Source organism: Salmo salar, chromosome 29 (genome assembly GCF_965601325.2).
Source record: "Salmo salar chromosome 29, fSalSal1, whole genome shotgun sequence".
NCBI lineage: Eukaryota > Metazoa > Chordata > Actinopteri > Salmoniformes > Salmonidae > Salmo > Salmo salar.
The window spans coordinates 38463865-38477539 of NC_138319.1; the positions used below are offsets into that span (position 1 = coordinate 38463865).

At 40.3% G+C, this 13675-nt stretch overlaps 1 protein-coding gene across 17 annotated transcripts in view; it reads right to left on the reverse strand.

Annotated features, from left to right (window-relative positions):
- The window catches only part of LOC106590661 (EYA transcriptional coactivator and phosphatase 1), a 65870-nt gene that overhangs the window by 23238 nt on the left and 28957 nt on the right, over positions 1-13675 (reverse strand). For 6 of the 17 annotated variants that reach the window (XM_082970819.1, XM_082970825.1, XM_082970813.1 and 3 more), the window contains 4 exons: positions 10881-10958; positions 7516-7582; positions 6922-7067; positions 4337-4474 (listed from right to left, as the gene is read on the reverse strand). In XM_082970819.1, the coding sequence (XP_082826945.1) occupies positions 4337-4474; positions 6922-7067; positions 7516-7582; positions 10881-10958 (429 nt within the window). Of the gene's footprint in view, positions 1-4336; positions 4475-6921; positions 7068-7515; positions 7583-10880; positions 10959-11856; positions 11936-13675 lie in introns of all 17 variants that reach the window. The other 11 variants (XM_082970814.1, XM_082970812.1, XM_082970822.1 and 8 more) reach the window with 6 other exon arrangements.

Sequence of the window (13675 nt, forward strand, 5' to 3'; positions counted from 1 at the left end):
GCTCTACTAGGGTCTCTACTAGGGTCTCTACTAGTGTCTCTACTAGTGTCTCTACTAGGGTCTCTACTAGGGTCTCTACTAGGGTCTCTACTAGGGTCTCTACTCAGGTCTCTACTAGCTCTACTAGGGTCTCTACTAGTGTCTCTACTAGCTCTACTAGGGTCACTACTAGTGTCTCTACTCGGGTCTCTACTAGGGTCACTACTAGTGTCTCTACTCGGGTCTCTACTAGCTCTACTAGGGTCTCTACTAGGGTCTCTACTAGTGTCTCTACTAGCTCTACTAGGGTCTCTACTAGGGTCTCTACTCGGGTCTCTACTAGCTCTACTAGGGTCACTACTACTGTCTCTACTAGTGTCTCTACTAGCTCTACTAGGGGCTCTACTAGTGTCTCTGCTAGGGTCTCTACTAGGGACTCTACTAGGGTCCCTACTAGTGTCTCTACTAGGGTCTCTACTAGGGTCTCTACTAGCTCTACTAGGGTCTCTACTAGTGTCTCTATTAGTGTCTCTACTAGGGTCTCTCCTAGGGACTCTACTAGGGTCTCTACTAGCTCTACTAGGGTCACTACTAGGGTCTCTACTAGCTCTACTAGGGTCTCTACTAGGGTCTCTACTAGCTCTACTAGGGTCTCTACTAGGGTCTCTACTAGGGTCTCTACTAGCTCTACTAGGGTCTCTACTAGGGTCTCTACTAGCTCTACTAGGGTCTCTACTAGGGTCTCTACAAGGGTCTCTACTAGCTCTACTAGGGTCTCTGCTAGGGTCTCTACTAGCTCTACTAGGGTTTCTACTAGGGTCTCTACTAGCTCTACTAGGGTCTCTGCTAGGGTCTCTACTAGGATCTCTACTAGTGTCTCCACTAGGGTCTCTACTAGGGTCTCTACTAGTGTCTACTAGGGTCTCTACTAGGGTCTCTGCTAGGGTCTCTACTAGGGTCTCTACTAGCTCTACTAGTGTCTCTACTAGTGTCTCTACTAGGGTCTCTACTAGGGTCACTACTAGGGTCTCTGCTAGGGTCTCTACTAGGGTCTCTACTAGCTCTACTAGGGTCTCTACTAGTGTCTCTACTAGGGTCTCTGCTAGGGTCTCTACTAGCTCTACTAGGGGCTCTACTAGTGTCTCTACTAGTGTCTCTGATAGGGTCTCTACTAGTGTCTCTACTAGGGTCTCTACTAGGGTCTCTACTAGTGTCTCTACTAGGGTCTCTACTAGGGTCTCTGCTAGGGTCTCTACTAGGGTCTCTACTAGCTCTACTAGTGTCTCTACTAGTGTCTCTACTAGGGTCTCTACTAGGGTCTCTACTAGGGTCACTACTAGTGTCTCTACTAGGGTCTCTACTAGGGACTCCACTAGGGTCTCTACTAGGGTCTCTACTAGCTCTACTAAGGTCTCTACTAGGGTCTCTACTAGTGTCTCTACTAGGGTCACTACTAGGGTCACTACTAGGGTCTCTACTAGGGTCTCTACTAGGGTCTCTACTAACTCTACTAAGGTCTCTACTAGGGTTTCTACTAGCTCTACTAGGTTCTCTACTAGCTCTACCAGGGTCTCTACTAGGGTCTCTACTAGGGTCTCTACTAGAGTCTCTACTAGGGTCTCTACTAGGGTCTCTACTAGTGTCTCTACTAGGGCCTCTACTAGGGTCTCTACTAGGGTCTCTACTAGCTCTACTAGGGTCTCTACTGGGGGCTCTACTATGGTCTCTACTAGGGTCTTTACTAGCTCTACTAGGGTCTCTACTAGTGTCTCTACTATGGTCTCTACTAGGGTCTCTACTAGGGTCTCTACTGGGGTCACTATTGGGGTCTCTACTAGGGTCTCTACTAGTGTCTCTACTAGGGTCTCTACTAGGGTCTCTACTATGGGCTCTACTAGGGGCTCTACTAGGGGCTCTACTAAGAGCTCTATTTGGGTCTCTACTCAGGGCTCTAGTTCATTCAGAGGAGAGGCCAGGCAGTCAGTGGTCATTCTGTTAACTGGAGTGCAAGGCCGTCCGTTACTAACATGCTTATCTCAGACCACGTGGTTCAGCCGATGTACAGGGAGAGAGAGAGAGAGAGAGAGAGAGAGAGAGAGAGATTTTAGGGAGAGAGTGACAGAGACAGAGAGAGAGAGAGAGAGAGAGAAAGAAAGAAAGAGTAATATCGTCATTGTGGCCAGGAAACTAGCTTTCTCTCCTTCCCTCATCTGTCCTTCTCTCTCCTTTCTCCCTCCCCCTCCCTCTCCCCCTCCCTCTCACCCTCCCTTTCTCCTCCTCTCGTTTCCCCTCATCTCTCTCTCTCTCTCTCTCTCTCTCTCTCTCTCTCTCTCTCTCTCTCTCTCTCTCTCTCTCTCTCTCTCTCAAGGCTGTAGAGCTATACAGCAGAGAGTCTGCAGGCAGGCAGTATTTGGTTAAGAGGTGTGGAAAAGAGGCTTCCCCGGCCGCTCCACACATCTGCTGTTCTTTTGGCCTGGCCTTATTTATTGTGAGATGCTCTGGAGGTTTTTCAACAACATGTGGAGATGTTTCTACTATCACACGTTATTCAGTGGAGAGAACACAAAGCTTACAGCTAGAGCTGATACAGAGCCTTCAGAAACTATTCATATCTCTTGACTTATTCCAAATTTTGTTGTGTTTCAGCCTGAATCCAAACTTTTCTCACACACAATACCCCATAATGACATCACAATACCCCATAATGACATTACAATACCCCATAATGACATCACAATACCCCACAACGACATCACTATACCCCATAATGACATCACAATACCCCATAACGACATCACTATACCCCATAATGACAAAGTGAAAACAGGTTCTTAGAAATGTTTGCAAATGAATAGAGAAATACACACCCCTGAGTGAATACGCTGTAGAACATGTTTGGCAGCAATTACAACTGTGAGTCTTTCTAGGTAGTCTTTTCAAAATTCTTCAAGCTCTGTCATATTAGTTGTTGATCATTGCTAGACAACCATTTTCAGTTCTTGCCACAGACTTTCAAGTAAATTGAATCCTTATGAGCTTACTGACGCATCTGTGCTTCAATCCAAGTAAACATAATAAAAAAATCCCCCATCAAAATCAGTCAGTTTAAGCTAGAGATCTCTGCATGGGCTGCATCTCAGTCCACAGCGTCTGCAGCGGAAGGTGGATGAGCTACAGCAGTGTTTGTCAGACCATGAGACATCCCAAAATCGGTCTTCTCACAAGAAATGTCTATAGCGTACGAAAATACTTTATGGAAAGATTAAATTGAGATTTAGCCAGGCTGAGGTTAGCCAGATTGTTAGGCTACAGTTAGCTCTGGTTAACCCAGGTTTATAGGCTACAGTTAGCTCTGGTTAGCCAGGCTGATAGGCTACATTTAGCTCTGGTTAGCCAGGCTTATAGGCTACAGTTAGCTCTTGTTAACCAGGTTTATAGGCTACAGTTAGCTCTGGTTAGCCAGGCTGATAGGCTACATTTAGCTCTGGTTAGCCAGGCTTATAGGCTACAGTTAGCTCTGGTTACCAGGCTGATAGGCTACAGTTAGCACTGGTTAGCCAGGCTTATAGGCTACATTTAGCTCTGGTTAGCCAGGCCAATAGGGTGCAGTTAGCTCTGAAGATAGAGCGAGCGAGAGAGAGAAAGAAAGAGACAGAGAGAGAGAGCGAAAGAGAGCACGCGAGAGAGAAAGAGAGATGGTGGCGGTATTGTAAATCAGTCTGTAACTGTCATGGAGAGAGACCATGTTTCTGGACCTATCCCAAAAGAGGAGAGGCAATGGCTGGAGGTGAGGAGGTGAGTTGAGGAGGAGAGGAGGTGAGGAGGTGAGTTGAGGAGGAGAGGAAGTTAGGAGGTGAGTTGAGGAGGAGAGGAAGTTAGGAGATGAGTTGAGGAAGTGAAGAGGTAAGGAGATGAGGTAAAGAGAGGAGCTGGAGCGGAGGTGAGGAGAGTAGATAAAGAGAGGAGGTAAGGAGAGGAGGTGAGGAAGTAAGGAGAGGAGGTGAGGAGAGGAGGTGAGGAAAGGAGTTGAGGAGAGGAGGTGAGGAGAGGAGGTGTGGAACGGAGGTGAGGAGAGGAGGTGTGGAAAGGAGATGAGGAGAGGAGGTGAGGAGAGGAGGTGTGGAAAGGAGGTGAGGAGAGGAGGTGAGGAAGTGAGGAGAGGAGGTGTGGAAAGGAGGTGAGGAGAGGAGATGAGGAGAAGAGGTGAGGAGAGGGGGTGTGGAAAGGAGTTGAGGAGAGGAGGTGAGGAGAAGAGGTGAACGAAGAAGCGATAAGAGGAGGTGAGGAATTGAGGAAACGTGAGAGGAGACAATTTACGGAGATTACAGTACACTATATGATTATCTTTGTTCCTCACCTTGCATCTGATAGCTGTATGGAGCCTGGCCCGTCTGAGGGGTGGTGAAGCCTGAGCTGTAGCTGAGGAAGCCTGTCTGTCCTGGGGATTGGGACTGGCTCAGTCCCCCCTCTGTCTTTATGCCTGCCCATAATGGACCTGAATCAGTTAGTGACACTACGTCGGTTTGATGCACACACAATTCATTGTTGTCAGACTCTAAGCCAAAAACGCAATTGCCTATTTTATTAAATGCTAATAAATATAGTAAATATATTACTATTTTTATATATTAGTATGTTTATTATTATCCTTGATAACTGAGTGATTTTAATAGTAGCTAATATGTATGTTTTAATAATTTGCTAGTAAGTGTTATAACTGCTGCAGTGATACAGTCATTTATCCACACTGGAATCAACAGTAGTTTGGTGGTTTAAAAATGAACAGATTGAATTTATACAACAGTTATACAAGAAATATGACGTACATTTTTTATTGAACCTTCATTTAACTAGGGAAGTCAGTTATGAACAAATTCTTATTAAAAACCCGGATGACGCTGGGCCAATTGTGCGCCGCCCTATGGGGCTCCCAATCACGGCCGGTTATGATACAGCCTGGAATCAAACCAAGGTCTGTAGTGACGCCTCTGTGACTGAGATGCAGTGCCCTAGACCGCTGCGCCACTCGGGAGCTCACATAGTAAAGCACTGTATGTTTCAATGTCTTAAAGATGGGTGATCTCTAAAAATTGTACACAAGTAATAAAAACAGAACGCACTTGTTTGTTATTAGTAAACGGCCCTTTGCTGATGTGGATCAGGCCCAACATATTTCCTACGCTACGGCAGGTTTGTTAGCTACTAGCTACCACTCAAACAAACACTGTACGTGTCTCTCAAATGGAACCCTATTCCCTATATAGTGCACTACTTTAGACGAGGGTCTATACTGACCTACCAAGCTAAAAGACAATAGCTGCTCATAGCGTGGAACTGAGAAAAAAATGCCTTTAATTTACCTTGGTTTCACAGTAACTTTAAGCAGTTACTGCTAACATGACCCCCGTTTTCTCCAAAACACAGTACAATAGAGGCAGGATACTTGTCCACATGATTAAGCATGTATTTAATGTAGCAAAAATTACATTAACTCATTTTTCGAACCAAATGAGCAGTTACTGCCTTTTAGCTTGGTAGGGCAGTATAGACCCTCGTCAAAAAGTAGGGCACTATATGGGGAATAGGGTGCCATAGGGCTCTGGTCTAAAGTAGTGCACTATATAGGGAATAGGGTGCAATTTGTGATGTAGTCTGTAAATTCCTGGTCATATTGGACATTCTGTGGGGGTCAAAGCCCTCTTAAGACTTTGGACAAATAAACAACATTGTGATGTGCTTTGCTGTTTTGTTCCTGTGGTGCCTGAAGAGACCGGTTTTGTTTTGAAATTTATATCGGTAATCTTTCTCCGATCTGACTGAATAGCTTGATAAGCACATTTTTATTTTACACCGTTGAAGAAATATGGTGCAGGGCACAAAACAACGGCTCAGCATAGTTCTAGGACATCTTTTTGAGCTATCGTGGGAACAAACAATTTGTCCTGAGCTAAGCGTTTAATTGCAATACCCCCTCCCCCCTTTGTGAAGGATTGTAGAGCAACTAACAATTACAAGAAGCTACATTCCCACAGTTACATTAGTTTCACAAAATATATTGGACTTAATTCAGCTTTAGCTAACTAGGAACTAATCATATGATATAATGGGCATAGTAATGTAACTCTGAATTAGAATAGGATTTTTTTTTTTTTTAAATAAAGACGAATAGTTTATTTAACTTAATATAGTAATAACTCTATACTGCATCTCTAATTAATACATCTATACTGCATCTCTAATTAATACATCTATACTGCATCTCTATTTAATACATCTATACTGCATCTCTAATTAATACAGCTATACTGCATCTCTAATTAATACATCTATACTGTATCTCTAATTAATACATCTATACTGCATCTCTATTTAATACATCTATACTGCATCTCTATTTAATACATCTATACTGCATCTCTAATTAATACAGCTATACTGCATCTCTATTTAATACATCTATACTGCATCTCTAATTAATACAGCTATACTGCATCTCTATTTAATACATCTATACTGCATCTCTAATTAATACATCTATACTGCATCTCTAAGTAATACATCTATACTGCATCTCTAAGTAATACATCTATACTGCATCTCTAAGTATTAGATCTATACTGCATCTCTAAGTAATACATCTATACTGCATCTGTAAGTAATAGATCTATACTGCATCTCTAATTAATACAAAGGAGGGATGATATATATACATGGGTACCTCCATGTATTTTAGATACAGTGTATATAATCCAGATCGCATGGGGTTGGCCTGTGCTTACCATAACAATAGTATATACTGTATACTGAATATGATAATACACATATCTGCATGTATTTCAGGCATAAGGTATCTCCATGTAACGTAGATATATCTCTAATGTACTTTGATGAGTACATCTATACAGCTCGTTGTATAGAGGCATAGGATTGGCCTGTGCTTACCATAGGCAGGGATCCCGTAGGGTTGTCCAGGCTGGGGGTAGCTAGCATAGGCTGCGGCCTGCTGCATTCCTGTGGTGTACTGTGTCTGACCGTACGCAGCCATATTTTGGGATGAAGGGGTAGGGAGAATATGTGGATATGGTCTGCTATTTCAGAAAAGAAACAAGGAGAAGAGAGAGAGAGAGAAAATTAGAAAAAGAAGAGAGAGAGAGAGAAAGAGAGAGAGCGAGAGAGAGCGAGAGAAAGAAAGAAAGAAATGAACATATTTTACCCACAAAATCATAAAACAAAGTTTGTTCACTGACAAATTCTTTGTGATTCTGCTATATAATGTTAAATAGTGGGCTGAAGCCCGCAAAGAGAGAGAGAGCCATTGCCTGAGCTGGTATACACTACAAAATAATAAGAAATCGCAAAAAGGACTTTTTTTTTTGCAAGATAATAATTACAACAGTTTTGTAAGTGCACAAGTTGCAGACATCCAGGCAAACAAAGCAGGTAGAAACATCCACATCTAGCAGCAGGATCTAATTAAAGGAACCAAATGAAGTTGGATTCTGTTTATTTTCTGAAGCAAAATAAAAGAAACCTTACTTGGAAGGGTAAATCTGTGAGGAGAACTGGTGTGTTTGTCTTGGGCTGAAGCCACTGGTTCCAATAACTGAGTTGAAAAGAGAAGAGGAGGCAAGCACATATTTTAACATTAAAGATATAAGGTAAATATTATCTTTCGCCAACAGAACTTCTGGAAAGTGTAATTGCATTGCGTTACTCTATTTATTTCCTCAACCTTATTTAAGGTTCAAAACGCGGAGCGCAATAATGAAGTAAAATAATCAGGTAAAAACACAAAGGGTTTATTCTGCTGACCTGTGTATATACACTCTTAGAAGAAAAAGTGCTATCTAGAACCTACATGGAACCCAAAAGGGTTCTACCTGGAACCAAAAGGGTTCTACCTGGAACCAAATAGGTTCTACCTGGAACCAACAGTGTTCTACATGGAACCAAAATGGAACCCAAAAGGGTTCTACCTGGAACCAAATATGTTCTACCTGGAACCAAAAGGGTTCTACCTGGAACCAAATAGGTTCTACCTGGAACCAACAGTGTTCTACATGGAACCAAAATGGAACCCAAAAGGGTTCTACCTGGAAACAAAAGGGTTCTACCTGCCTGGAACCAAATAGGTTCTACCTGGAACCAAAAAGGGTTCTACATGGAACCAAAAGGGTTCTACCTGCCTGGAACCAAAAGGGTTCTACCTGGAACCAAAAGGGTTCTACCTGGAACCAAAAAGGGTTCTCCTATGGGGACAGCCAAAGAACCCTTTTTTCTACGAGTGTACAGTGCATGTCTCTAGTTGTGGTCCTTGGTCAAAAGTATTTCACTATACAGGGCATAAGGTGCCATTTGGGACGAACCTGCCATATGCTGTTACTCCTACATAGTGTCTGGTCTAAAGTAATGCACTATATAGGGAATAGGGTGGCATTTTGGACGCAACCTCTGTGAGATACTTTGGCACTGCCATGACGACCGCTAGACTGGTGTAAACACAGTACGGATGGTCTGGATCAGTGTGGGCCTGTGTTCTGGGCCTGTTGTCTGGGCCTGTGTTCTGGGCCTGTGTCCTGGGCCTGTTGTCTGGGCCTGTGTCCTGGGCCTGTGGTCTGGGCCTGTGTCCTGGGCCTGTGTTCTGGGCCTGTGTCCTGGGCCTGTGTCCTGGGCCTGTGTTCTGGGCCTGTGTTCTGGGCCTGTGTCCTGGGCCTGTTGTCTGGGCCTGTGTCCTGGGCCTGTGGTCTGGACCTGTGTCCTGGGCCTGTGGTCTGGGCCTGTGTCCTGGACCTGTGGTCTGGGTCTGTGTCCCAAATTTAACCCAATTCCCTGTATAGTACAATGCTTTTGACCAGGGCTCTATGGGAGAAGGCTTTGTCCAAAATGACACAACATATTATGTAACTGTATGTAACTGTATGTAACTATGCAACTGTATGTATCTATGTAACTATGCAACTGTATGTAACTGTATGTAACTGTATGTAACTATGTAACTGTATGTAACTGTATGTAACTATGCAACTGTATGTACGAATGTAATTGTATGTAACTGTATATAACTATGTAACTGTATGTAACTGTATGTAACTAAGCAACAGTATGTAACTACGTAACTATATGTAACTGTATGTAACTGTATGTAACTGTATGTAACTATGCAACTGTATGTAACTACATAACTATATGTAACTGTATGTAACTATTTAACTATGTAACTGTATGTAAATATGTAACTATGTAACTTTATGTAACTGTGTAACTGTATGTAACTGTATGTAACTATGTAACTTTATATAACTGTATGTAACTGTATCCAATTGTATGTAACTATGTAACTGTATGTAACTGTGTAACTGTGTAACTATGTAACAATGTAACTGTATGTAACTGTGTAACTATGTAACTGTGTAACTGTGTAACTGTGTAACTGTATGCTGTATGTAACTGTGTAACTATGTAACTGTGTAACTATGTAACTGTATGCTGTATGTATCTGTGTAACTGTGTAACTGTGTAACTGTATGCTGTATGTAACTGTGTAACTATGTAACTTTATGTAACTGTATCCAATTGTATGTAACTGTATGTAACTGTGTAACTGTGTAACTATGTAACTATGTAACAATGTAACTGTATGTAACTGTGTAACTATGTAACTGTGTAACTGTGTAACTGTGTAACTGTATGCTGTATGTAACTGTGTAACTATGTAACTGTGTAACTGTGTAACTGTGTAACTATGTAACTGTATGCTTTATGTAACTGTGTAACTGTGTAACTGTATGCTGTATGTAACTGTGTAACTGTGTAACTGTATGCTGTATGTAACTGTGTAACTATGTAACTGTATGCTGTATGTAACTGTGTAACTGTGTAACTATGTAACTGTGTAACTATGTAACTGTGTAACTGTGTAACTATGTAACTGTGTAACTGTGTAACTGTGTAACTATGTAACTGTGTAACTGTGTAACTGTATGCTGTATGTAACTGTGTAACTATGTAACTGTGTAACTGTTTAACTGTGTAACTGTATGTAACTATGTAACTGTATGTAACTATGTAACTGTATGCTGTATGTAACTGTGTGACTGTGTAACTGTGTAACTATGTAACTATGTAACTGTATGCTGTATGTAACTGTGTAACTATGTAACTATGTGACTGTGTAACTGTATGCTGTATGTAACTGTGTAACTATGTAACTGTGTAACTGTGTAACTGTGTAACTATGTAACTGTGTAACTATGTAACTGTATGCTGTGTGTAACTGTGTAACTGTGTAACTATGTAACTGTGTGACTGTGTAACTGTAACTGTGTAACTGTGTAACTGTGTAACTATGTAACTGTGTGACTGTGTAACTGTGTAACTGTGTAACTGTGTAACTGTGTAACTGTGTAACTGTGTGACTGTGTAACTGTGTAACTGTGTGACTGTGTGACTGTGTGACTGTGTAACTGTGTAACTGTGTAACTGTGTAACTGTGTAACTGTGTAACTGTGTGACTGTGTAACTGTGTGACTGTGTAACTGTGTAACTGTGTGCTGTGTGACTGTGTAACTGTGTAACTGTGTAACTGTGTGCTGTAAGGCCTCAGGGAAACATTGTTATTAATGTTGAACACATCAGCAGCACCTGCCAGACAGACACACACACACACACACACACACACACACACACACACACACACACACACACACACACACACACACACACACACACACACACACACACACGTCCATTCCCCGTCCCGTCTCACCTGATCCACACACACACACACACACACACACACACACACACACACACACACACACACACACACACACACACACACAGACACACACACACACACACACACACACACACACACACGTCCATTCCCCGTCCCGTCTCACCTGAACCTGAGAAGCTGTCCAGGGAGGCGTCTGCTACTGGGGAGGTGATGTCACTGCTGCTCATAGGTTCTGATTTAACTGGGGACAAAGACAACACACACACCATCAGCACACACACACACACACACACACACACACACACACACACACACACACACACACACACACACACACACACACACACACACACACACACACACACACACACACACACACCATCAACACACACACACCATCAGCACACACACACCAAAACACACCACAACTACACAACAAAAATGTATTTTCTGTTGGGTTTGGTTGTGTGGGATGGATTTTAACATACACCCAAAACTGCACCAGAACTATAGCCGAACTCTCACACAGAGGAATGTGTTATAAACAATACTAGGGCAGAATGCAGGAATTATTTGACTATTAAATATTAGTTACAACTTTTACATTCTGTTCCTTTAGACTAGAACCTAATCATAACAAAAATAAAAAAAATAAAATGGTATTTATAGTAATACTACTGCAACGTTATTGATTGTTTTTTCCTTGGATTAACCACCGAGACCCTTTAATTTAATCTATATGGGATTAACTTATTCCTCATGGTAAATTCTCTTTAAGAACTTTTGAGGAAAATAAAATATTAGCCGAATTGTTAATCAATTATGCCAACAAAGAAGATGTTTTTCTCATTTCAACCTGTTGAATTAACCAGGAATTAAAAAAATAATAAAATAAAAACATCTTGAATGCTGTTAAACAAATCTCAAATAAATCTAAATGGCATTCACTAGTTATGCACTATTGATTTACCCAGCATGCACTGTTAAAACAAGACCTCAACAGTAACAGGCAAACTATGGCCTATCAATACATTTTAACCCACCACTCAATCAAAGTAATCAATCAATCAATTCATATTCAGATAATATCAAATGAATAAATTAATCAGTAATTGTCACTAAATCACTGGATGGCTTACCACAGGTTATAATGTAGCGTCAGGGGAAAGATAGGTAAACACAGTCAATGGTAGTAGGATACTGGTGTAAAAATGGCCCCTGTATGGAGAGGGAGTCAGTCTGCATGGACGAGCAAATACGATTGAAACAATGGATGGTATATTAAGTGTTTTAAAGACTGTAGTGGATGGAGGGTGACCCCGTGCCCTGGCTGAGCCTCTCAGAGTTACAGTATACCACTGATAGCTCAATGGAGAGGATTTCACAGTTATCTGATAGCTTGGGAATCTTTGACATTTTGAAAAATCAATCTATTTCACTTCGGGCAGCAGGCAGGCTTTGGGGATAGGGAGGGGGAGATGAGAGAGGAGAAGAGGGGGAGAAAAGGAAATGTATTTTTTGGCAAAACACATTCACGTAATGTGGGCAAAGGGAGTCATGCTCGGTGGGTTGGTTGGTGAGATCTATCTCTCATGGTTTTGAAGAAGTATTTTCCTTGTCATGTTTGATATGTTTCCACTATGATCATTCTGCTGAGAAACACATGTTGATGGGAGAATAGGAGGGAACCTTTTTTAAGAACAACACACCACTATGTCTGCCTTGAAAAAGAATAGAGATAATATAATATGAATAGATATAATATAATATGAATAGAGATAATATAATATGAATAGAGATAATATAATATGAATAGAGATAATATAATATGGATAGAGATAATATAATATGAATAGAGATAATATAATATGGATATAGAGATAATATAATATGAATAGAGATAATATAATATGAATAGAGATAATATAATATGGATAGAGATAATATAATATGAATAGAGATAATATAATATGGATATAGAGATAATATAATATGAATAGAGATAATATAATATGAATAGAGATAATATAATATGAATAGAGATAATATAATATGGATATAGAGATAATATAATATGAATAGAGATAATATAATATGAATAGAGATAATATAATATGGATAGAGATAATATAATATGAATAGAGATAATATAATATGAATAGATATAATATAATATGAATAGAGATAATATAATATGAATAGAGATAATATAATATGAATAGAGATAATATAATATGAATAGAGATAATATAATATGAATATAGAGATAATATAATATGGATATAGAGATAATATAATATGGATATAGAGATAATATAATATGGATAGAGATAATATAATATGGATAGAGATAATATAATATGGATATAGAGATAATATATTATGGATAAATTGTATTTTATATATATATATATAACTATAACACAATGGAAAAAATATAACACAGTGGAGTAATTATAGAAAAGAGGAATAGCTATAACACAGTGGAATAACTATAACACAATGGAATAACTATAACACAGTGGAATAACTATAACACAGTGGAATAACTATAACACAGTGGAATAACTATAACACAGTGGAATAACTATAACACAGTGGAATAACTATAACACAGTGGAATAACTATAACACAGTGGAATAACTATAACACAGTGGAATAACTATAACACAGTGGAATAACTATAACACAGTGGAATAACTATAACACAGTGGAATAACTATAACACAGTGGAATAACTATAACACAGTGGAATAACTATAACACAGTGGAGTATCTATAACACAGTGGAGTATCTATAACACAGTGCATGCACAAACTAGTACACACACACACACACTCAGGTTGTTACAAACCAGCAAACAATAACTACTGCATTCAGAAAACACAGCATATCAAAGAAAGGGGGAGAAAACAAACATAATAATGACAGCCTATAACAATTCATGAACCATAGA